Source organism: Microcaecilia unicolor, chromosome 3, assembly GCF_901765095.1.
Source record: "Microcaecilia unicolor chromosome 3, aMicUni1.1, whole genome shotgun sequence".
NCBI classification, from domain to species: Eukaryota; Metazoa; Chordata; class Amphibia; order Gymnophiona; family Siphonopidae; genus Microcaecilia; species Microcaecilia unicolor.
The window spans coordinates 16769520-16793769 of NC_044033.1; the positions used below are offsets into that span (position 1 = coordinate 16769520).

Below are 24250 nucleotides of genomic sequence, written 5' to 3' on the forward strand. Positions count from 1 at the left end.
TAAAATTACATACCATTCCCCCTAATTCGAGAAAAGTCGCCTAAAATTGTGCATGCAAATTTGGACATGCATGCAACTTAATTGAATAAGCTAATTAGTGCCAATTGGCTTAACAAGCAATTGATTTAACTAGAACTTAAGCACAATAAAGTAATTTTTTTAAAAAGATTTTTGGGATGATTCAGGAAACTACAGAGGTCTGTTTTCTTTTTATTGTAACCCGCCTTGAACTGTAGGCGGTGGCACACTATAAGATATGATGTAACATAAGATGTAACAAATTTAGACTTGGGATGTGCACCACAATTTTACGTGCGAGTAAAAAAAAAAGGGGGGGGGGCACGGAAATGGGATCATTATGGGCTGAACAGGGGCATTCCTAGCATTTACATGCATTGTTATAGAATATGGGGGGTATGCACCCAATTTAGGTGCGTACAGTTGTACCACGGTTCAGCTGGTGCAAACGACGTCTAAAATTAGGTGCAAGTCCTGGGCATAAGTGCTATTCTATAAACCGTGCCTAACTTTTAAGTACAGCTTATAAAATAGCGCTTTTTTTAGCACCATATTTACAATTCACCCCTATTTCGCCTCAAAAAGTAATAATGATACTGAATGCTTTCTTATTATGGAATTCAGGTCCATTTCAAAATATTTGGAAGCTCAGTTGCCAATCCTTGGCTTTAAAAAAATATTAGGGATCTGTTGCTATGTTTATAACACAGTGGCTCTTGGTTTTCCACCTATTCTGCATCTATACTGCAGAAATATCTCATTCCCTGTACCACTAGGCCCACAGGGAGAAGAAAGGACTTGGAGGCTAAAAACATTCTTATACAGAAGTTTTAAAATATAAAAAGGGAATTTTTCAGTTTCGCCGTGGTAGTAGGTGTAACACAAATGGCAGCACTAAGGAAGTATGAACATAACCTTAAGGATACTGTTGGCTGTGGCTTGTGCTTTCCAGCCTACGACATTTACACAATTTTGATCACTGAAAAGCTGGATCACCTCAAATTCCTTAACTAGTTTTTGCATCATTCAGTACGGCACAAAACCTAACCCTCATCTGAAATTTGCAACCCTGCACAAATCATCATGATTGGGACTGTGTGTTAAAACTATCAGTGACTATTCACACCTAAGCAAAATATTGTGATTGCCAGGTTAGGCCACCTGAATATACAGAAAAATGGGTCAACACACAAGTTGTAGGTGAAACCTTTTCACTGGACTAATTTAATACACATGTGACTATCTTTGAGTTACCCTCTCCATCAGCTCAAATTATAACTCTCATAAGTTTAGTCATTGATTTATTATGCTAATCCAATGTAAAGGAGCCTTCGGGCCCTTTTACTACAACTAATGTTCCTCCCAGTGGACAGGATACAAGCAAGTTTGCTCAGTGTAGTAAGCAGAATGAACCAATTTCCTATGGCATTCCCATCTAAGAATGGCCACAATAGTATAGCCCAGGCCTCAGGGTGTAGTTCACAAAAGCCCAGGAACACAAGTTTAGCCACCTGTCCTGAAGCCCCTACAGCTGTGGTGCTGTTTCTGGCATTTCACTAGAAATAGCTGTTCCTGAGGGAGAGCTGAAAACTATCCCCGAGGGAGTAAACCTCTCACTCTGGGTCTTGCTCATATAGGGAGAGAGAACTCTACTTTTCCCATAAGCCCAGAGGAAGATATTCAAGCATTTGCAGAAACTGGTAGAACAAGGTTCCTCGGCGAATCCAGGAACCCAGCACCCCTTCAAATAAAAATGTGAAAAGCCCAGAGAAGGAAGGGGGGGGAGGGGGGGGCCAGGTGTCCTACAATCAGAAATACCAATTCAGCTTTATGACCATCCACAAAATTTGTTACCGTTACACTGCCCTGCTTTTCAAGGCATTTTCCCAGTGGAGACGTATTTTTCACATACTGGCCCACAATCACTGCCAGGATATGCATCAGGGAAGGGAAGGGCAGGACAGAGAGTCAATTGGGGCATGGAGCTCTACTAGGTGGTCCCATACCTGTGCCGGGTATTTTTGCAGGCGCCGGGAAGAGTAATGTGGCAGTGGTGAGGGCAGGGGAGGAGAAAGATGAGACTACTTTGCAGTTACTTCATTGGCTCTCTATTCATTTCCACATACAGTTTAAACTCCTCTGACTGATTTACAAGCATAGGCACCAACTTCTCGGAATTATTGGGGGTGCTAAACTCAACGCAAGTAAATGTTCCCTAGTCACAATAAAAGGAGTTTGCTCAAACACCCAAAGTACTCACAGAGCTGGCACCTATGTTTACAAATACATTCATTCTTCAGCTCCTCAGTTCTCTCTCTCTTCCTCGGGAATATCATTCATCAGGTAAATCACTTATCTTTTCCCTTCTACTCCATCACCAAATCCAGACTCCAAGCCTTTCATCTTGATGCACCACATGCCTGGAATAGACTTCCTATGTCATGCTCCACCTCTGGCCTTATTCAAATCCTGGCTAAAAGTCCGCCTCTTTGAAAGTGTTTTAACCCCTTAATCACCGGTTAAATGCCTATGCTGTTTTAATTATTACCATAATAAATGTAATGCCCTAACTCCTTATTTGTCCTGTTTGTCTTGAATAGACTGTAAGCTCTTACAAGTTTGGGTACAGGGCTGCATACGTATAGGAGTGCTAAAGAAATAGTTAAGCTCTGGAACTCTTTGCTGGAGGATGTGGTAACAGCAGTTAGCATATCTGGGTTAAAAAAAAAAAAGGTTTGGACAAATTCCTGGAGGAAAAGTCCATAGTCTGAAATTGAGGCAGACATGGGAAGCAACTGCTTGCCCTGGGATTCGTAATATGGAGTGTTGCCACAATTTGGGTTTCTGCCAGGTACTTGTGACCTGGCTTGGCCACTGTTTGGAAAACAGGATACTGGGCTAGATGGACCATTGGTCTGACCCAGTATTTATTTGTTGCATTTGTATCCCACATTTTCCCACCTATTTGCAGGCTCAATGTGGCTGCTCGTATAAGTGGTAACAGAATATCAGACTCTGTGTGCAATGTCTCCTTGAGCTGTTATGTCATATGCTTGGGTCCTGAAGGATGATCTTTTCTCCCACTCACTGGAGAATCTACACCAGGATTTGTGAGAAACGTTTGGGACTTAGCCCTGGTTCAAATCGGACCTATCTGGTAAGTAGCCTCCTCCCATGTATACGTAAGTACAAATGTGTCAGCTACAACTTGTTAGATGACCTTTATTCCTATACTAGTAAAAAAGGCCCGTTTCTGGCTGAAATGAAACGGGCGCTAGCAAGGTTTTGCGCGGAGTGTGTATGTTTGAGAGAGTGTCTGTGAGAGTGACTGTGTGAGAGTGAGAATGTGCAAGTGTGTGTGTGTGACAGTGGGTGTGAGTGTGTCTGTGAGAGAGCGTGTGTGTGTGCGAGTGCTTATGTGAGACAGTAAGTGTCCTTCCCTGTCCCCCCTGTCAGGTGTCAGGACTGGGGGGACTGTGGACAGTCATGAAGGCAGCCCCTACCAAAATAATGAAAGCAAGACCATTTGTATAATAATCACTGCATTCCAGAGAACAAAATGGAGCAAGTTCCCACATGCTATCTTTTGCTTTCTGTATTCAGTAGCTGACAGGCTTGCTAGACTTACCTAAGTGGCTGCAGCTGCAATACACTGAAAAGAAAGCAAGGAAACCTATGAGACGTAGATACAGCCGTCCCCTTGGCCTCTGACGCTCCTCCCTTCTTCTATTTGACTTCCCTCTGATAGGTCCGTCATTCGGTGTGACGCTCCTCCCTTTTCCTGTTTCAGTTCCCTTTGATAGGTCAGAGCGGTGCAGCTGTGACACTCCTCCCTTCTCTGATAGGTCTACTACTACTACTACTATTTAGCATTTCTATAGCGCTACAAGGCATACGCAGCGCTGCACAAACATAAGGGTCAGGGCGGGGCAGAGATGTAGTGTGCTTAAAAATGGTTACAGAGCTTCGAACATACGAACTGTTGAAGCCTCAGAGTGTACTTTAGAATGTTGAGGGTGCTTTTTATGTGCAGATAGGGGTGTGGCCTACGGCCCAGATGGGCGTGGCTGAGACTGAGTAGTCCGAATAGCCTAGCTTACCAGGAGGACAGGAGTTCAGGACAGATGGAGTGAGCTTCAGAACGTCTGAGGGGGGATTTTATTTATATAGATATTTATATGCCTGCAAAAGCAGCAGGGGAAAAGCATTGTGTAACATTTAATTTGGTAAGTCATTGCTGATGGAACAGACCAACCTACAGGAACCTGAATTGGTAGCAGGATGTCTCTGAATAAACATGAATACACTATGCCTAATTAATAACTCCTTTTACAGGACACTGAATTGATTATGGCTCAAAGCTGCAGGGCACTAAGCACGACTGAAATCCCCTCTTTGCCCTCCCGTCTTGCTCAGCAGCTTCACCTCCTTGATCACAATATCATGTGTCACAGCTTTGCACATGTCATAGACAGTCAAAGCTGCTATGCTGGCAGCCACCAGCGCTTCCATCTCCACACCTGTCTTCCCCTGAGTACGGCAGAGTGCCTCCACCACTACGGCGCACTGGCTGGCATCAAGCTCCAGGAAAACATCCACTTTGTTTAAAGGAATGTTGTGGCACAGTGGGATCAGGCGACTAGTCTCTTTTGCTGCTTGGATGCCTGCCAATTGAGCAACTGCTAGGACATCCCCTTTCTTTAGCCGATTCTGCTGGACCATGCTGAAAGCCTGAGGGCCAAGGAGGACTACTGCTGAGGCAACAGCAGTCCGCAGGGAATCTGACTTCTCACTGATGTCTACCATAGTGGCTTTGCCTTCTGTGTCAATGTGCGTTAAGTGATCTGAAGATCCGCCTGTGGCAGAGGGGTCTTTTAAACCAGAAGTGGTGGTGTAACTAGCCTGTGCTTTACTCTGGTAGATATTAGTAACAATCCTTCTGGTGTTTTCACAGGAAAAAGCTGCTGTCTTAAGGCACTTGGACTCCAAACTGGAGCTCAGGTTTATGCAGTAACTGCAGTAATTCCTCAACAGAGGAGACATGGTCACTGCTGAAAGCTCCTGCTTCAGATATGTTGCGGGGAGATTATCCTGCCCTGTAAACACATTCTTCTTAAATATTGTTCTCATCTGCTTGCCAAATTTTGTGCTTTGCTGGGATGGCCAGTGCCCCTTTTTTAAGTGTCGAGGATGCTGCAGAGAGTCAAGAAATAGCAGTAGAAGACCCAGCCCTTCTCCTGGAAAGAGAGAGAGAAGTGATTGAAAAGGTATAAATTAACACAAAGTTCAACACAGCTAATAAATGAAAATAGTGCACTCTATCTAGACCAGTGGTTCTCAAACCTGTAATTAGTGATGCCCAATTAATTAGGTTTTCAAGATATACTTGCATGCAAGTATACACTAATATATAATGTATTCATTGTGGATATCCTGAAAATTAAACTTGTACAGCATCCTTGAGGTCAGGTTTCAGAATCTTTAGTCAAGAACAGGGGTTCTCAACCCAGTCCTCGGGACACACCTAACCAATCAGAATGGAGGTAGTGCAAGCAAATCTCTCTTATGCATATTCATTGTACATATCCTGAACACTTTACTGCATAGGTGTGTCCCGAGGCCTGCACTGAGAAGCTAGTGCTGCTAGAGAATATTTTTACCAATCATGACAGAATGTAACAATTGTTATGCAAGAACCATCTTCCACCATCTCAAATTTTCTCCTCTTAGGACATATGTACCATTCTCATCCCCAGTAAACCTGTCTGAATTATCCAAACAATTCTTCTTACTGGGAAAGGACTGGTGGCCTACTAGTTGAAGCAATGAGCTGGATTCAAATTCGACTCCCCCCCAACTGACACTCCTTGTGACTCTTGGCAAATATTTTTATTTCCAATTACTTCAAGGGACTTATTCTACCTGTATTCAAATAAAGCTGTAAGCCACCTTGAGCTCCATTTGGAAAGATGGATTGAAAAACATTGGCTTACCGCTCGCTTTCGGGACTGCCTCCGGCTGTAGTCCTGCCCCGAGCATGCCCCATTTCCAGGAAAAAAAGAAAACCTCCGGAAATGGCTTGCACGGTGGTAATCTGGCATTGTTGCGCACTGCCCTTGCCACCTCAATGAATTCTCTTACTGCATGGCCATGTGTGCTGGGGGCTTTTTTATCCACTGCAGTAAAAAGGGCCCTGGCATGCGGGAAAAATGGCCCACACCAGAACCTTGTTTACTATCCCATGACTTTTTAATTTTCTCAAGAGTCTCTCATGAGGAATTTTATCAAAAGCTTTCTGAAAATCTAGATACACTACACCAACCGGCTCACCTTTATCCAGATGTTTATTCACACCTTCAAAGAAATGAAGCAAATTGGTGAGAAAAGATTTCCCTCGGTTGAACCCATGCTGACTCTGTCCCATTAAACCATATTTGCCTACGTGTTCTGTAATTTTATTCTTTATAACCGTTCCCACTGTCGGATTGTCGGTGGGGGGATGGGAGGGGTCTACAGGCAAGAGCAGATACTGGATTGCTGGCTGAGGAGGGAACAGGAAGGAGAAATGCTGGACCTGTAGGGATAAAACCCCCTACCATAGCTCAATATAGCATTGCTTTTATAGTTTTACATTATATGACACTACAATACAGGATCTGGCTAATTACAACTTCCTTCAAGAACCTATTACACTACAGCCTATAGACATAGTGTAAGGCCATGATGACTTGGCAAGATTTTCTCAAGGTCCACAGGAAATTCCCCTGCCAACTTGGCTGATGCATTAGGTGGGCAATTATAACATCTGCGCGTTGTTTATTCAAACAATGACTCAGTCAAATTGACTCTCCAGAATGAAGTAAATGGGACACTATTGTGATTCTTCAAATCATAACATCTGAAACAAACAAGACTATTGCGATAAACATTTGGGGCTACCTTCTCACCCAAGAACCGATATAAGAAGCCTCTTGGAAAATAAGAGGTTATCTGAAGATCTGCTGATATGTTGACCAGATGACAACTGAACTCCCAGATCCGAGCTGCCGTGCCACAGAGATATCTACAGCTCGTTAAACCACGGCTCTGCCCTGCAGCTTCCCTGAGAACCCTTCACAGCTTGACTTGTGCCCTGGTTTCTAATTTAAAACCAAGGACTTGCATTAACATTGCCTAAGAACTGCTTACCCAAGGCAATCACCTGACAAACATTTCTGCACAGTCATGCACCCGAGGGCAGGCTAACTCAGACATTTTGTTGCTTGGACATGCAGTGAAGACCACAGGAGCCTACATTAATAGACTATTTGGAGCCAAGTTCCAGGAATATCAACTTTGCTGACTCAAGTGGGACGTTCCGTACTTTCCCAAGTTGGAAAGGTCCAGATTACGGGAGGAGACGGCTTATCTTCAGGGACCATGTGCTACAGCCAGAAATGATATATAAGAAGCACCTCTGTGTTCCAAAAGTCAAGTCTGGTGACCTTGCCAGCTCCGGCTAACATTGTCTCATACGACTCCACCCACCTCCTCTGCTCCTACACGGCTGGGACTCTTCCACACCAATGAACCCTTCAGAGCTCATGCTCGTCTCCTGCTACATCTCTCCAGGAGAAGACCTCATCATTAGGTTGCATAATCCAGCTCTGAACTGCTATTGGGTAATGAGCAGGTGGTCCCTAGATTCTGGGCCTAGGGCCTGAGTGTATGTTTGCTTAAACCCCGTTTCATAATGGCAAGCCATTTTTCTATGAAAGACCTAGCATATGTGCATAATTCTCCTATTGTTGCCTCCTTATTCCAATAATATATGTGCTACTACAATAAATCTATTTCTATTTTTATAATTATTAGTCTATTTCATTGCTTGTCAGTATTGTTCAGGAGCTTAGAGCTCAGATTTGCATAGTCAGGGGACATGTTTTGTATCTTTCCTGATCCCAGAGTGCTAAAAATACCATTACACTTCAGGCTGTTCCCTACTTACAGTGTCACAGAAAAACACTATATAGCTGTGGGTCAACTCTGCCTACAGACCGGTGATTGGGGGTGGTGGGAGAGGAAGAATGCTGGACCATTGGGGTGGGCTGAAGGAAAAATAAGGAGAAATGCTGAGGTATTGGGGGAGGGGGGGGGGGGAGAAAAGAACAAATGCTGAACCATTGGTGTGCCTTGACAATTTTAGCGCCTAGTCAGTATGCCACAAGATGAAAACAGTTGAAAATCACTGCTATGGGGGCATTGGGGGATCAGTGGATGTGGATTGTACATGGGAGGAGGGAATGGCAACACAATAGGTCTCTAAAAATTCTGCAGACACTGGTGGCATCGCAGAAGATGGGAGGACTCCAGCTGTGACAATGAAAACCACAGTTCTGATCCTTTATCTGACAGACAGGAAATGGGACTTGGACAGAGAGATGGAAATATTACTAAATATGGGCAACACCTACTAGCTGAGGAACAAGAGGACTTCATTATCGGTCAACTTCCTTTTCAGGCACTGACCACCTTTCATTTCTGCATTCGTGGAACAGCTTTTTAGAAAGAGGTGATAGGATAAGGGGTGAAAGACAATAGGAAACAAGTAGGAGGCAGTTAAAAATAATCAATCCAAAGCAATAATGTTATGTTGCTTTTTCCTAAATGTGAATCCTGATGGACAATCCCTATATTTATAGAAGGCTTCAATATTTTAGATCAACTGTTTTCCCAGATGGAAGGCTTCTTTTTCTCTTTCCTTTTTTGTACTTCCTGACCTTTAGATGACATGCAATTCAAAGTGGAAGAGCCACAGAAGCCAAATTTGGCAGACACCAACCTTCCTACAGGAAGCCCACTTTCTCTGATGACTCTCCAACCTCCCCTCCCTCTCAGCCCACTATGCTTTGCACAGAATGGATATAGAGATATAGAATATATCCACTACCAACTTAAAAATGATTAAATAACTATTCATTTATGATGTGAAACCTTAAATATTTAGAAAAAACAATTTCCTATCAGATTCAACAAAATAAATTCAGCTTTTCCAATGAATATTTCACTTGTGTTACCAAAGCTAAAGCCAATTCCATCAGAGGATTCTTTGTTCCTGCAGAATACTACTACTAATCATTTTTATAGCGCTACTAGACGTACGCAGCGCTGTACACTTGAACATGAAGAGACAGTCCCTGCTCGACAGAGCTTACAATCTAATTAGGATAGACAAACAGGACAAACAAGAGACAAGGGAATATTAAAGTGAGGATGACAAAATAAGGGTTCTGAACAAGTGAATAAGGGTTAGGAGTTATATTACATTTAGATACTGCCTTCTTTGATTGATGTTTAACCCAAAAATATACATAATAAAGTACATCAATAAAAAATGCATTACACACCAGTAAAAAGAAAAAAAAAAAACCCTGAAATAACCACTTTGTTAGTTTTCTGAACTCATCCCTTCCCACTCCAAACCTGAATACACTACTGACTCATATACAGCAGCCTTATCAGGTGCCTCGTCCTATCTAAAAACTCACCAAGGTATTGCCATAAATAGCCTTTGATACAGTGTCATGGGATTTCTCAAGATCAAAACTGACCAAGAGTGCAATGACAACCCCAGCCTGGCCCACTTCCATTGCAGCCAGTGATCTACCTCTGGCAAAGCCCACTTGATGTTCCCTTACCAGTCTAGGCGTGGAGGAGTGGCCTAGTGGTTAGAGCACCGGTCTTGCAATCCAGAGGTGGCCGGTTCAAATCCTTGTGATCTCGGGCAAGTCACTTAACCCTCCATTGCCTCAGGTACAAACTTAGATTGTGTGCCCTCCTGGGACAGAGAAATATCCAGTGTACCTGAATGTAACTCACCTTGAGCTACTACTGAAAAAGGTGTGAGCAAAATCTAAATAAATAAATAGGCACTATTTTTGCCAACTGGCTTGACAAAACATTGGCTTATATACCATATATCCTCAATTCTAAGATGATCTCGAATGTAAGTGCACCTACTTTCCACGGACATTAAAACCGGCACAAAAGTGCATCTTAGAATAGAGGAAATACGGTATTAGCATCCACATTGAGGAGCGTGTTTGCAGTATGTCTTTGCCCTTTCTTGGGTATCACAGTGATCAGAGCACTGTTTAAAGGTGAGGAAAAAATGCCCACATTGTGCTGCCTCCATAAAAACTACTTTTAAAAAGTCACAGCTACACAATGTCCCAGAATTTTATTAAACTCTATTGGGAGGCTATCTGGGACTGGGATTTTATTATTGGCCATCTGTTTTATAACCTGCAAATTCATCCCAGGAACCATAGGAGCATTCAGAACCTCTAATTCGTCTCTGGTAAACAGTGGCAAATTCAGCCCTTCAGGGACACCCCCCCCCCCAACACACACACATCTGTCTGCCTTCGTATGATATGCCCTAGAAAGTTCATGCTAATGACAAAATATGTTGGCGATGGCCCTGTTGCTAGTTGTCTAGTCACCCCCCTCCCCAATTCAAGCAGTTAAGGTTCCCCCTCAAACTACTAATTCAGGAAGCATTAACACAAAGTAAGAGTCTACAGACCCTCCTAACGCGATGCATAGCAACTTGTATGCCCTGCTTGAGAAATTAGCACAGGAGAATGCAGCCAGAAAAGAAAATGGCTGTTGCTCCTAGTGGCAGGAAAACCGCAGGATTGCAGGTAATGTCAGCCTTAGCAGTCCTCATTAACTAGGTGCTTTGGAGCTGCTCAATATGCTTCTTCTGCTGGCTAACATGCTCTTAATACCAAAGGAGAACACAGTGGCACATACTGCTTCTCACAGGTCTCCCGCTAAGCCATCTCTCTCCCCTTCAATCTGTTCAATATTTTGCTGCACAACTTATATTCCACCAGTGTTGCTATGCTCATATTAGCCCTCTCCGCAAGTCACTTCATTGGCTCTGTATCCGTTTCCACATACAGTTCAAACTCCTCTTATTGACTTGCAAGTGCATTCATTCTGCAAAACTCAGTACCTCTCCACTCTTATCTCTCCCTATGCTCCTCCCCGGGAACTCTGTTCACTGGGTAAATCTGCACCCTTCTCCTCCACCGCTAACTCCAGACTCCGTTCCTTTTATCTTGCTGCACCATATGCCTGGAATAGACCTCCTGAGCTGGTATGTCAGGCTCCATCTCTGGCAGTCTTCAAATCTAGGCTAAAAGCCCACCTTTTTGATGCTGCTTTTAACTCCTAACCCTTACAGGGACTGTCTCTTCATGTTCAAGTGTACAGCGCTGTGTACGTCTAGTAGCGCTATAGAAATGATAAGCAGTAGTAGTACAAGTGATGGAGCAAGCTGGCAGCACTTTGCTTGCCTTGATCAGAATGCCTGCATGCTACCTCCCCTTTCCTCCCTCTCCCCATCACGTCACTGATGAGCTCCCCTCATCTCTCTGCTTCAGGGAAGCTTCCTGGAAAGCACTCCCTGAATTGTCTGCCATTGTTGCAGAGTACATGCTTACTGGCCTCTTTTTGCCTTTTGTATTGATCACCCATACATAGAGATGGGGCAAAAAGAAAATTGCAGAAATGTAATCACAATAGGGAATAGGAATGAATGGGGGAAGAAACAGTTGACCCCTAAGGGCCCCAAAAGGCCTCCTTGCCCAAAGTATTTTGGCCATCAGCAAGACTGAAACCCACAGGTCAGAGACCTGGGTCAATTAGGGTAAAGGTTCATAGATCAATCACCAAGAGCAATAACAGGGCACTGGAGCTCACTCTCAAGGCCACAGACCATAGTACATCAAATCCACGACCCTTTACATCCTTTAGCAGATTTCAATTACCCCATAAATGACTGCTTAATGCAGCAGTTGGTCTAGGATCAGACCAGAGAAGTATTTAAGGTCAAGTATGCAGGACCTCGTGGGCCACTAAGCAATAGTGATCACAACGCAGTCAAATGTGTCATCACTGGATCAAAAACTCATACAAAAAAAAACCCCTATTTGTTGTTCTACTTAATTTTAAAATAGGACAGTATGATAAAATCAAGAAAGCAGTTAGAAAAAACTAAAAGGTGGTCAGTGTCAGAGGTTTTCCTGAGGCAGGGACAATATAACAAAGTTACCTGTATCCGGTGTTCTCTGAGGACAGCAGGCATACATTCTCACATGTGGGTGACATCATCCATGGAGCCCAGTGTGGACACTGCCACAGTGTACTGTCATTTTAAAAATCTGAGGTAGTGCTCCCACCACGCATGGGCAGGTGCCTTCACACCTGACGTGCACGGGACCAGCAGTATAATATTTAAGCTAAGATGACAACTCCAAGGGGAGGCGGGAGGGATGTGAGAATATATGCCTGCTGTCGAAGAACACCTGCTACAGGTAACTTTGCTTTCTCCAAGGACAAGCAAGCATGATGTTTTCACATGTGGGATTCACTAGCTGCCAGGCTCACAAATATTATAATAATCTTATGAACTAAGGAGAAAGTGAGCCTGGTGGAAAAAAAGGCCAGAGGACGGAGTTGACATTCACGTAGTAAAAAGATTTTGCAGGACTGCTTGTCCAAATTGGCTCTCTTGCCCAGAATGCTGCTCCAGAAAGTAGTCAGCAGAGAAAGTGTGGATAGAAGACCACATTGCCACCTTGCAAATTTCCTCAATGCTGGCACAGCAGAAATGGACTACTGAAGCCGCAAGGGCATGCTAAGGCCACTTTGTGCCGTAGCTTAGTAAAAGGGCTCCTAAATTAGTTAAGTTCATTTTGATTTAAATTAAATATATAAGACCTTACAAGATGGTCCTCCGTTTTAATCCTAGCTGTCACCAACACTGTAGTCTGTCTGGGCAGGTCATTTTGCCATACTGGGTCTCAACTGCAGCCTCCAAGGACCTCTGAAGAGGCCAGGCTTTCAGGATAATCACAATGAGTATTCATGAGATTATGTGCACAAATTAATTTGCATGTTTTTATTTCTCTGAAAATCAAGAGCTATTTGGGAGTCCCGAAGACTAGAGATGAGAAACACCATGTTATTTCCCTAGGCCTCACTCTCAATTCCATCAACCATAGGCAGTCCTCCCAGTGATTCAGTTAACCAACCTAGTGATCTGATTTACTGAGATTTTTTTTCCACAGTCACAGAATAAGACAAAAAGCCTTAGTCAATGAGGCTATATAATTGCATCAGAATTGTTCCCTTCCCCTTTTAGTAGCTTACATGCAGCCAACCTCTACTGACAGAAGGCTGCATACTCGGTTCTCTTTTGCATAAAAAAAATGTAGTATAAATCCAGACGATTAAAAAAAAAAAAAAAAAAAAAAACCTCACCAGAAAACTAAAGTAAAGCAAAAGTTGAGTTTTTACTACGTACTGCGCTGATCACCCACCAATCAGGATCATGGGCCGATTTTTCATCTGGGAGATGTTAAACATGCCTAAGAGTGAACAAAAGCAAAACAGAAAAAAAATATGTAATTCAGAAAACCCCAAACTGGCTGTGAATAATTTCATAGAAAACTTCCTATTGTTGAACAATTTGTTTATTTCAATAAAATTTTTCTAATGCTGCATCAGTGGAAGGAAGGGAGGGAGGGAGGGAGGGAGGGAGGAAAGAGGCCTGAATTTTTACTTAAATCACACAGACTGAAAGAGGAAAAGAGAATCCATTGTACACAGAGCAGTGATATGACTACAAGGGGCACCCAAAAGAAGGCAAGGTTAATCAGTATGAAATGGCACCAAGGCTTTGGAATATTTTTAGGCAGGGCCAATGATGCAAGGGAAGGGGGATGGTTACAATTAAAGCGGTTTACATCTTATATACAGGTACTTATTCTTTACCTGGCGCAATGGAGGGTTAAGTGACTTGCCCAGATTCATAAGCAGCTGCAGTGTGAATTGAACCTGGTTCTCACGCCACTGCACTAATCATTAGGTTAATCCTCTGTGCATCTAATAACATTTACCACGTCCCACAGAATGGTTGAAAGAAAAATATGTGCCAAGGTGAAAGAGGCTAATGTAAAATAAAATACATAGTCACTGAATATAAAAGGCAAACTTTCTGTCCTCTGGATAATAGCCTGGATAACGTATTGCACGAAGACAGTTAGAAGAGACAATTAGAATAAAAATGAACTGAACCAAAGAACAAACTGAACAATGGTAGTATCATCATTATATTAAACAGTATAGGTAAGATAGGGAAACCCTGTGAGATTCCACAGACTGTTTTCCAAGAAGATGATACTGTTCTGCCCATCTTTACTTGGTATGTTCTTGATGTTAGAAAGCCCTCAAACCAGTTAAGTACCTCTCCACCGATTTCATCTAGCAGTCTAACCTGTTTATAATCGAAAGAGAAAAACACCTATATTGCGACCCATATCAGGAGATGGGTGTCTTTCTCCTGTGGGCGCCCAAATCGGTATAATCGAAAGCCGAGTTTGGGCGTTTCCAACTGCAATCCGTCGCGGAAACGGGTAAAGTTGACGGGGGCGTGTCGGGGGCGGAACTGGGGCGTGGTTATCGGCTGAGGAGAGATGGGCGTCTTTAGCTGATAATTGAAATTACTTCCATGATCTTAGCCCTGAGAAGGATTGAAGCCAACAGCCACCAGCCTATAGTTCTTAACATCGGCCTTGCTAAGGGGTCCTTTTATTAAGGTGCGATAAAAAATGGCCTGCGGTAGTGTAGGCGCATGTTTTGGGCGCACACAGAATCATTTTTCAGTGCACCTACAAAAAAATGACTTTTTAAAGTTTTTGCCAAAAATGGACATGCAGCAAAATGAAAATTGCTGTGCATCCATTTTGGGTCTGAGACCTTACTGCCAGCCATTGACCTAGAGGTAAAGACTCACATGGTAACCGGGCAGTAATGACCTACGTGCGTCAAATGCTACTTGGCGCGTGTCCGAAAATAAAAATTATTTTTCTGACGCACATTATCAGATTTGCGTCAAAAATGAAATTACAGCAAGAGACACGCAGTAGCTGGGCAGTAACTCCATTTTGGCGCGCGTTGACGGTTACGCGGCTTAGTAAAAGGGCCCCTAAAGGATTGTGAGTCAAGAATCAGACACAATAAATGTAATTTTATTATTAACAAATCTGGGGTTATTTAGTTGGTCAAAATGATTATTTCTTTTAATTTCACTTTCTTACGTTTAAACACTTGTCTTTTACACATGCAACTGGATATTCCTGACAAAAATTAAGCAGTGATCCAGGGCATCAGATAAGTATTACTATACAAATACATTTCTTTTATCATTAACTCACTAAAGAAAATGTTTTTTTTTCCCTTAAGAAATGACTCAGTCAATTTTTGTCTTTCATACCCTAAAGAATTTGAACCTTCTCTAGCAGTATTACTATACTGTGTCCTCTGACATATCTCAATGTCCTTTTCTTCTTTTTTAGGTTTACGTGTTCACATATCTGTGGAAACTTTGGTCTCTCTTGAATTTTCTCTCTTCTCCTTGAAAGGTGGAGTCCAGTGTTTCACATCTTCCTTGAAGTAGTCTCTGGAACCGTGACCTACTACTCTAAACTTTAAAAAACCAAAAGGGAGTCTATCTTTCTAATTTATTCTATCTGTGAGGAAAAGGAACACTTGGGCCAGCTAACTTTAAAAAGAAAGCAATTGATCGTAGTCCCTACTTTAGGCACCTAACATTATTTTGTCTCTAAACTAAGAAGGGCACAGGTATTTCTTAGTTCACATTCTCTTCCACATGTACAGCATCACTTTCTCTTCTATCTTGTCTTAATGAACTACCAGATAAGCCAGCACTCAGGCCCTGTAGGCCAAGCACCAAGGCCTTGTAGTCCCACTTCCAAAGTAACTGTACTGGGAAAATACTTTTACATTTTTATTTATTTAGATTTATTTACCGCCTTTTTGAAGGAATTCACTCAAGACAGTGTACAGTAAGAATAAATCACACATAAGCAATAGGCAAATAAAGTATTGCACAGTATACTACTTACATAGCAACACAATATGTAATAAAACATTTTTTTTGTTACATTTATACCCTGCGCTTTCCCACTCATGGCAGGCTCAATGCGGCTTACATGGGGCAAAGGAGGATTAGCAGCCTAAGGACAGCCACGGCGGAAAAAATAAGAAAACATAAAAGGTGAAGAAAAAAACCTGAAAAATAAAGGGAAAAAGGGGCTCTTTTTATATTGAAGAAAGAATAAAATAAGAAAAAGAAGCAAAAAGGGGGAAGCGTAAAACGTTTACCCGAGTCTCCTGAGCTAAGAAAAAAATGCCGACCGAGAAAGACGTGATTCTTGGGTCACGGATGAAAAAGAACTGAAGGGAACACGCTCGCGTCGCGGGAAGACGTTCGTGCATGCGCAGTGCGCTGGGGCCGCGTGACGGAGTGTTCCCGAGACTTCTAGATTTTTCCAAGTTCTGGTCTCCTGGGCTGTAGCGGACGACGACCCATCTGTGAGAATATTCAGCCTACTTGTCCTCGGAGAAATGGAAAAACAGTGTGGCCACTTCTTTGAAAGGCTGCTGCACCTACCACAAGAAACTCTGTGAAAACTCAGGGTGCAGCGGAAAGTCCAAAAAGAATCTTGTACTGGAGATGATGATGCAGTAAGGTGAATCTTAGAAATTGTCAATGGTTTGAATGAATTGGGATGAGAGTGTAGCGATCTTTTAAAATCACATGCAGGAAGCCAATCATTTTGGTTCAGGTGGGAGGAATGGTGGCAAATTAATTCATTTTGTATTACTCTCCTTTGAACAACTTGTTGAGATTATATAAGTCCAGTATGGGTCAACATTTTCTCTCCTGTCTTTTTTTGGAAATGAGGAAGAATTGAATAAAACCCCAGGCCTTGTTGGGAAAGTGGGAGCAGTTCAATCGCATTCACTTATAGTATGTGACCAGGAAGCTGCTGATGAAATTCAATCAATATCCCTGGGAAATGATTTTTGGCACCCAACGATCTGTCGTGGTGGCTTGTCATTGGTTGGAGAAATGAAGAAGCTTGCCACTACCAGGATAGAGACAACAGGTGGGAGATGGTTTTGAAGCTTGCGGGTGTCAGGAAGTGCTTCTGGAGGTTCCAATGTCTTGGGTATTGTTTCTGGAGGTATACTTGTGGTGGCTGCCATGAGGCCTGAGCTCTAAGTTATGGTTTATATCTTCTCCTAGGATAAAATTGCTGAAAATATTGGAACTAGTTAAGTTCTTCCGTACTGATATGTTTGTTTTTTTTTTTAAATTTTGCATGGATCAATTTGAAAGTTGAGGAGATCGCTCTCTGACTATATAGGAGTAGTCTTTCACCTGGGAAACATCTTCAACTTTTTGGCCAAATAAACTATCTCCCAGGCAGGGCACATTTGCCAGTTTGTCATGAAGGTCTTCTCTGAGACCTGACACTTTGAGCCAAGCTTTTAGGTCTGCTGAGATCTCAGTTGCTACGGTTCTGGATGCTGTTTCATACATGTCATAAATTGCATGTATATAAGATGGCATGTTGATTTCTGAAGATGTAGTTATTTGATCTTGTGACTGTGAAGCAGTGATAACATGTTTCTCAAGCTGATTATCGTGTGCTAGATGTGCAGCATCTGGAGTTAACGTGCCACTATTTTCAGAACTCTGATAAACCTTCATGCCTAAAGAATCTAGATATTTGTTACCTTTCCCTGGAGGTCCATATATTTATGATTTTGAATTTCTTTGAAGTTGCTTCACATACTACGGATTGGTATGGAAGCTGGTACTAATCACGTCCTGGCAGCATGATCATATAATGAAGCTCCAGATGTCTGGAAGTTGGACATATAGAAAAGAGGGTTTTCCCAGTCAGATGGAAGTAATTCTTGAAGTTCATGTATTCCTACAGCTATAGTTTCTTTAGATGCAGAGCATAATTGAAGAATAGATCAGAAGTTTCTCCAGTCTCCCTCAGGTTTGCCAGATAGGGGACTTTTAAAATTTTACACACAATTTTGGGGTAAACAAATTCTTCAGGGTGATCTTCCTGTTTCTCCTGTGGTGGAGTAAGTTTGAGGTTTTGAACCACTCCTAATGGAATGATGTCCCAGTGCTACAAGCACGAGGAGCTCAGAGGTGATTAGTAGCAATCTGAAGATGCTATCTGTGGAAAACAAGGAGGAGGAGGAGATATGCAAGGGAAGCACTGAGGACAGTGTTGTCCCTGTAGAGTCTAATACTGAGTTGTGGGAGAGAAGGCATGGCATCCGTTGCCTGTAAAATGCTGGCACTGTCCTGCATAAATTTTCTTAGAAGCTGTAAAAGTGCTGTCTCATAGGGGTCTGTCAGAGAAATCTTGGGAGCTGCCAGGCTGAGAAATAGCATGGAGCTTTGGTTAAGATAGATTTGATCAGATCTGACAGCTTCAGACTGAGAAGCATGAGAGGATATATGCTTTTTAGCCGAGACACATTTGGTAGCAGTGGAAACTGGAATTTTCCCATTTGTCAGAATGTGTGCCTGATCTAGAAGAGACATATTTCTTTTATCTGCCATTTTAGTTGTAGTGCTGTTCAACCTCAGGGGTTGACAGAATGAAGAGGCGGGGGGGAGGGGGTAGTGTGACAGTCCTGGTGCTGCAGGCCTTGCAGTTACATAAGTATTGCCATACTGGGACAGACGAAAGGTCCACCAAGCCCAGCATCCTGTTTCCATCAGTGGCCAATCCAGGTCACAAATACCTGGCAAGATCCCAAAAAGGTACAACACATTTTATACAGCTTATCCCAGAAATTATTATTATTTTATTATTATTTATTGCATTTGTATCCCACATTTTCCAACCTATTTGCAGGCTCAATGTGGCTTACAGAGTCCTGTTATGGCTTTGTCATTCCAGGATATCAGATACAAGTAGTGATGTGAAAATATTAAATAAGGGAGAGAAGAGAAGATTTAGGCAGATAGGTATAGAAAGTAGACTTTCTATAGTGGATTTCCCCCAAGTCCATTTAATAATGGTCTATGGACTTTCCCTTTAGGAAGCCATCCAAACCTTTTTTAAACTCCGCTAAGCTAACCACCTTTACCACATTCTCTGGCAACGAATTCCAGAGTTGAATTACACGTTGAGTGAAGAAACATTTTCTCCGATTCGTTTTAAATTTACTACATTGTAGCTTCATCGCATGCACCCTAGTCCTAGTATTTTTGGAAAGCGTAAACAGACGCTTCACATCTACCCGTTCAACTCCACTCATTATTTTATAGACCTTTATCATATCTCCCCTCTGCCGCCTTTTCTCCAAGCTGAAGAGCACTAGATGCTTTAGCCTTTCCTCATAGGGAAGTCATCACATCCCCTTTATCATTTTCGTCACCCTTCTCTGTACCTTTTCTAATGCCACTATATCTTTTTTGAGATGCAGCGACCAGAATTGAAAACAATATTCGAGGTGCAGTCGCACCATGGAATGATACAAAGGCAATATAATGTCCTCATTTTTGTTTTCCATTCCTTTCCTAATACCTAATATTCTATTTGCTTTCTTAGCCGTAGCAGCACACTGAGCAGAAGGTTTCAACGTATCATCGACGACGACACCTAGATCCCTTTCTTGGTCTGACTCCTAACGTGAAACCTTGCATGGCGTAGTTATAATTCGGGCTCCTCTTTCCACATGCATCACTTTCCACTTGCTCACATTAAACGTCATCTGCCATTTAGTCTCCCAGTCTCATAAGGTCCTCTTGTAATTTTTCACAATCTTCCCGCGATTTAACAACTTTGAATAACTTTGTGCCATCAGCAAATTTAATTACCTCACTAGTTACTCCCATCTCTAGGTCATTTATAAATATGTTAAAAAGCAGCGGTCCCAGCACAGACCCCTGGGGAACCGCACTAACTACACTTCTCCATTGAGAATACTGACTCTGTTTTTTATCTTTTAACCAGTTTTTAATCCACAATCTACCTCCTATCCCAATTTTCTCTGGAGTCTTTCATGAGGTATTTTGTCAAACGCCTTCTGAAAAGCCAGATACACAATATCAACCGGCTCACCTTTATCCACATGTTTGTTCACCCCTTCAAAGAAATGTAGTAGATTGGCGAGGCAAGATATCCCTTCACTAAATCCATGTTGACTTTGTCTCATTAATCCATGCTTTTGAGTATGTTCTGTAATTTTGTTCTTTATAATAGTCTCTACCATTTTGCTCGGCACTGTCATCGGACTCACCGGTCTATATTTTCCCGGATCTCCTCTACAACCTTTTTTTAAAAATCAGCGTTACATTGGCCACCCTCCAATCTTCTGGTACCACGCTCGATTTTAAGAATAAATTACATATTACTAACAATAGCTCCGCAAGTTCATTTTTCAGTTCTATCAGTACTCTGGGATGAATACCATCCGGTCCAGGAGATTTGCTACTCTTCAATTTGTAGAACTGCCCCATTACATCCTCCGGGTTTATAGAGAATCCAGTTCACCACTTTGGGTCCTAACTTCAGCCTGTCAAGAGACTCCTATGAGGAACAGTGTCAAAGGCTTTGCTGAAATCCAAGTAGATTACATCTAGCGCATGTCCTCAATCCAATTCTCTGGACACCCAGTCAAAGAATTCAATGAAATTCGTTTGGCACAATTTACCTTTGGTATAACCATGTTGCCTCAGATCTTGGAACCCACTGGATTCCAGGAAATTCACTATCCTTTTCTCCAGCAATGCTTACATTACTTTTTCAATAACTAAAGAAAGGCTTACCGGCCTGTAGTTTCCCGCTTCTTCTGTCGCCACTTTTGTGAAGCGGGACCACATCCACTCTTCTCCAATCCCTTGGAACCTCTCCAGTCCCCAAGGATTTATTAAGCAAATTCTTCAGATGACCTGCCAGAACCTCTCTAAGTTGTTTATAAACACTTTCTTCCTCATTAATACTGTCAATCCTTCCTTGCCAGGCTGGTTACTTTACCTTCCAAAAAAATTATTTTCAGTGTTTTAAAATTCAGTTGCTTTCATTTTTTTCACCATTGCTTTTCAAAACAAGTTGGCCAGCCAAAAACGTCATTACCTATTTCATTGCAGACCAGTGTAACATTAAGTCCCTGATTTGTGTATTTCTAGACAAACACTGACACATTTCATGAAAGTCCCATTATACAACCCATTTGCCCTGTCCTACTTAATGAGATTACCTTTACCAGGCTTCTCCTTGAAAGAGTTGTTTTAAAAAAAATGAAATATTAATATTACACGAGCTGAGAGACATGGTAGACTCATTTTAATAAACCTCACTGAAGGAGCCAGACTTGTTATATGGCTTTTTTTCCTCTGTCTTAGGAAAGGTGTCTTGGAGGTATACAAGAAAACATACCAGCATGCTGCTTCTTCTTCCGGCCCACTGCAGCTCCAATGACCTGAACTAAGTCTTCCTCAGAGGCTTTCAATCGCAGCAAATCTCTCAAGGATACTTCAGAATTTCCAAAAATACACACCTAAAATTAGTAGAGAGAGGCTAAATACATAGCACCAACATACCTATATCACTTGCATCATGAAGGGATGAGAAAAGAGAGGTTACACATCACTCGTACACCTGCACGATGGAGGGTGAGAGGGCTGGAGACAGGTTGAGTCTCTCGTATATATCACTGGTACATAAGTTCATAAGTATTGCCATACTGGGACAGACCGAAGGTCCATCAAGCCCAGCATCCTGTTTCCAACAGTGGCCAAGCCAGGTCACAAGTACCTGGCAAGATCCCAAAAAAGTACATTTTATGTTGCTTATCCTAGAAATAAGCAGTGGATTTTTCCCAAGTCGATTTTAATAAGGGTCTATGGACTTTTCCTTTAGGAAGCCATCCAATCCTTTTTAAAACTCTGCTAAGCTAAAGATGAGGCTGCAACTTGAATTCTGTTATGGATCTAACTTTATCTGCTTGTAATTTCACTAATTGAAAACATTTCAACATTTTTAAAGTAAATTTTATACCTCCCCCACTGAAAAACACCTCTCTCTTCCTCCATTACTCCAATTTTAAGTAAGTGTAACAATTACTATTGTCACTGTGCTGATGCAGGATGCACAGCTCTAGTTACAATTGTGATTGTTACACTTACTCACTTTACATGTGATTGCGTTTGGAGATATTTATCAGAACCCTAGACTCCTGACGCAGACATCGCCAAAATACAGTCCATGTCAAGTTCTTCGACTTGAGTAAAGATATGTAGAATAAAGTGACTATTTCATTGGAAGTTGTGGTTGGTTGATCTCTTGGACTAATCAACTTGGCTATAACCTTCTCCAATTCACCATTTCTTTTGTTTAACCTGACTCCCTTTTTTTTTGTCTATATTTAATGATCCTCATCATCTCAGTCTCCAGTTCTGGTACATTTTGCTGTGTAAGCTATGAAGCTGAATGCATACACATCTGGAAGCAATATGAGGAGACTCCCGAGACCAGCTTTTTCTCCAACAGAAGCAATGCCATACATATAGCAGGACCAGGAGGTATATCACACATGGTTTCCATGGATCTCCAAGCTAAGGTTATATCACCACTACAAAAGTACACAGGTCATGATTAGCAAGACAAACCAAGAATAATTTGAGACAATAATTGGCCAGCCTGCCATGTGTTTCTTTTATCTTTCAATGTAAATTGCCATAATTTACTCTTCTGCCTTAAAGGGACTCTGCCAACCTGCTTTAAAATGAAGCATTGCTTGCTGCTTTGTTAGACATTAGCTAGCAAAGAACAGGCCTAATGTTAATCTTTCTTACATAACATAAAATCAAAAACAGTTACATGTTTATTGTCAAGAACAATTTCTACACTGCACGTCAAAAACTTAAGGGAACCTGTGATCACAAATTTCCTGAATTCCCATTTCATTCTAATGCATATCTGGAAAGAAATACAGAACGAAATGGTGGCTTTAGCAAACAAGCAACCCTGTTATAGTGATCAATGGCGAGAAAGCACAGGGTATTACTAGATGCTTTTTCAAGCCTCTCTGCCAGTCACATGCTGACAGCAATAAGCTATATTTCTGCATTCTCAATCATTTTCTGGCACAGAACAGCAAACGTTCTGCGATATAAAGATTTCATGCTTTCTTAGTTCAGGAAAAATGCAGTTCTCCTGCAAGCTACACTCCTGAGCAGGATGCTTAGGTCACTCTTATCACCACTGTTGCTCCCACACACTTTTAAATGTCATCCAAAACCAGTTTAAAACTTACTTGGTATTTCAGAAAAACAGCAACAAGAAAATTTTGAGGACTAAAGTTTCTGTCTGGAAGTCAGAATAAGTCACTTTAATTTATTGTGCATTACTTATGGGCAGATGATCAGAAGTCTCGCGCTGTTCCAAACAGCACTCTAAAAATAACACCAGAACAGCATGGGGCTATACCGCCCCTCTGATCAGAACTAATTGCATGCAAATATAGTCACACAATTAGCTCTGATCATAGGGGGAAAGTGATGGAGGATTGTCCTCCTGCACTAGTTTGACAAAACCGGGCTGTCAAAAGCCCAGACCTGTCAAACGAGGAAATGGAGGTCCATGGGACCCCCAATACTTCTGCCATCCAACCCTCCCCAGCACAGCAACATGGGGGTCAGGAGGTACGGCGGACCTCTAGCTCCACACGAAGGCCCGGGGGGCTGGAAAGCCAGGTGGATCTCCAGCCTACCTAACCCCCCCCCCCCCCCAAAAAAAAAAACAAACCCAAAAGAGTAAACCCTGGTGGCCCAAGTGGGCTGCTATTCGAACCCCAAGCTTCCCTGGTCGCCTAACGGAGCCCTCCCCTTCACCTTGTCACTGGAGGAGGGAGTAGCACACTCCCTCCTTGTCCGGCACCACCTTCACAATGGCAGTGCCCTGCCCACCGCATCCTGGGATGCGCTGGGCAGGGCTTCCCTTATATGGCATAGGGTTTAGCATGCATTTGAATGCTCATTGCGTTCAGAGCTGCCAAGCGCGTTGTTACATATGCTCACCAGCTCTGATCATCGGTTGGGAGCAAATGTGGGCACTTGTACGGTGTTACTGGCTGCTAGCATTTGCTTCTGATCATTGGGGCGCCTTAGCGATTTAAAAAAAATGATAAACAGTATTTTATTTCATTTTATCAAACTTATGAAAAAAAATAAAGAGTTTAGATTCAGAAATCAATTTTTCCTATTCTGTTTTCAGCAGTTTCTTCTCAGGTCAAAGCATAGAGGGCCCCAGCGATCCACCACGAGTTT

General features: G+C 42.3%; 1 protein-coding gene across 3 annotated transcripts in view; it reads right to left on the minus strand.

Moving 5' to 3' along the window:
- Window positions 1-4121: 4121 nt before the first annotated feature.
- Window positions 4122-24250, minus strand: part of MOCS1 (molybdenum cofactor synthesis 1) — a 124219-nt gene continuing 104090 nt past the window's right edge. The window contains exons 9-11 of one of the 3 annotated variants that reach the window (XM_030195777.1): window positions 21360-21480; window positions 13392-13439; window positions 4122-5255 (exon numbers count right to left, since the gene is read on the minus strand). In XM_030195777.1, the coding sequence (XP_030051637.1) occupies window positions 4390-5255; window positions 13392-13439; window positions 21360-21480 (1035 nt within the window). In that variant the 3' untranslated portion in view covers window positions 4122-4389. Of the gene's footprint in view, window positions 5256-13332; window positions 13440-21359; window positions 21481-24250 lie in introns of all 3 variants that reach the window. The other 2 variants (XM_030195778.1, XR_003941399.1) reach the window with 2 other exon arrangements.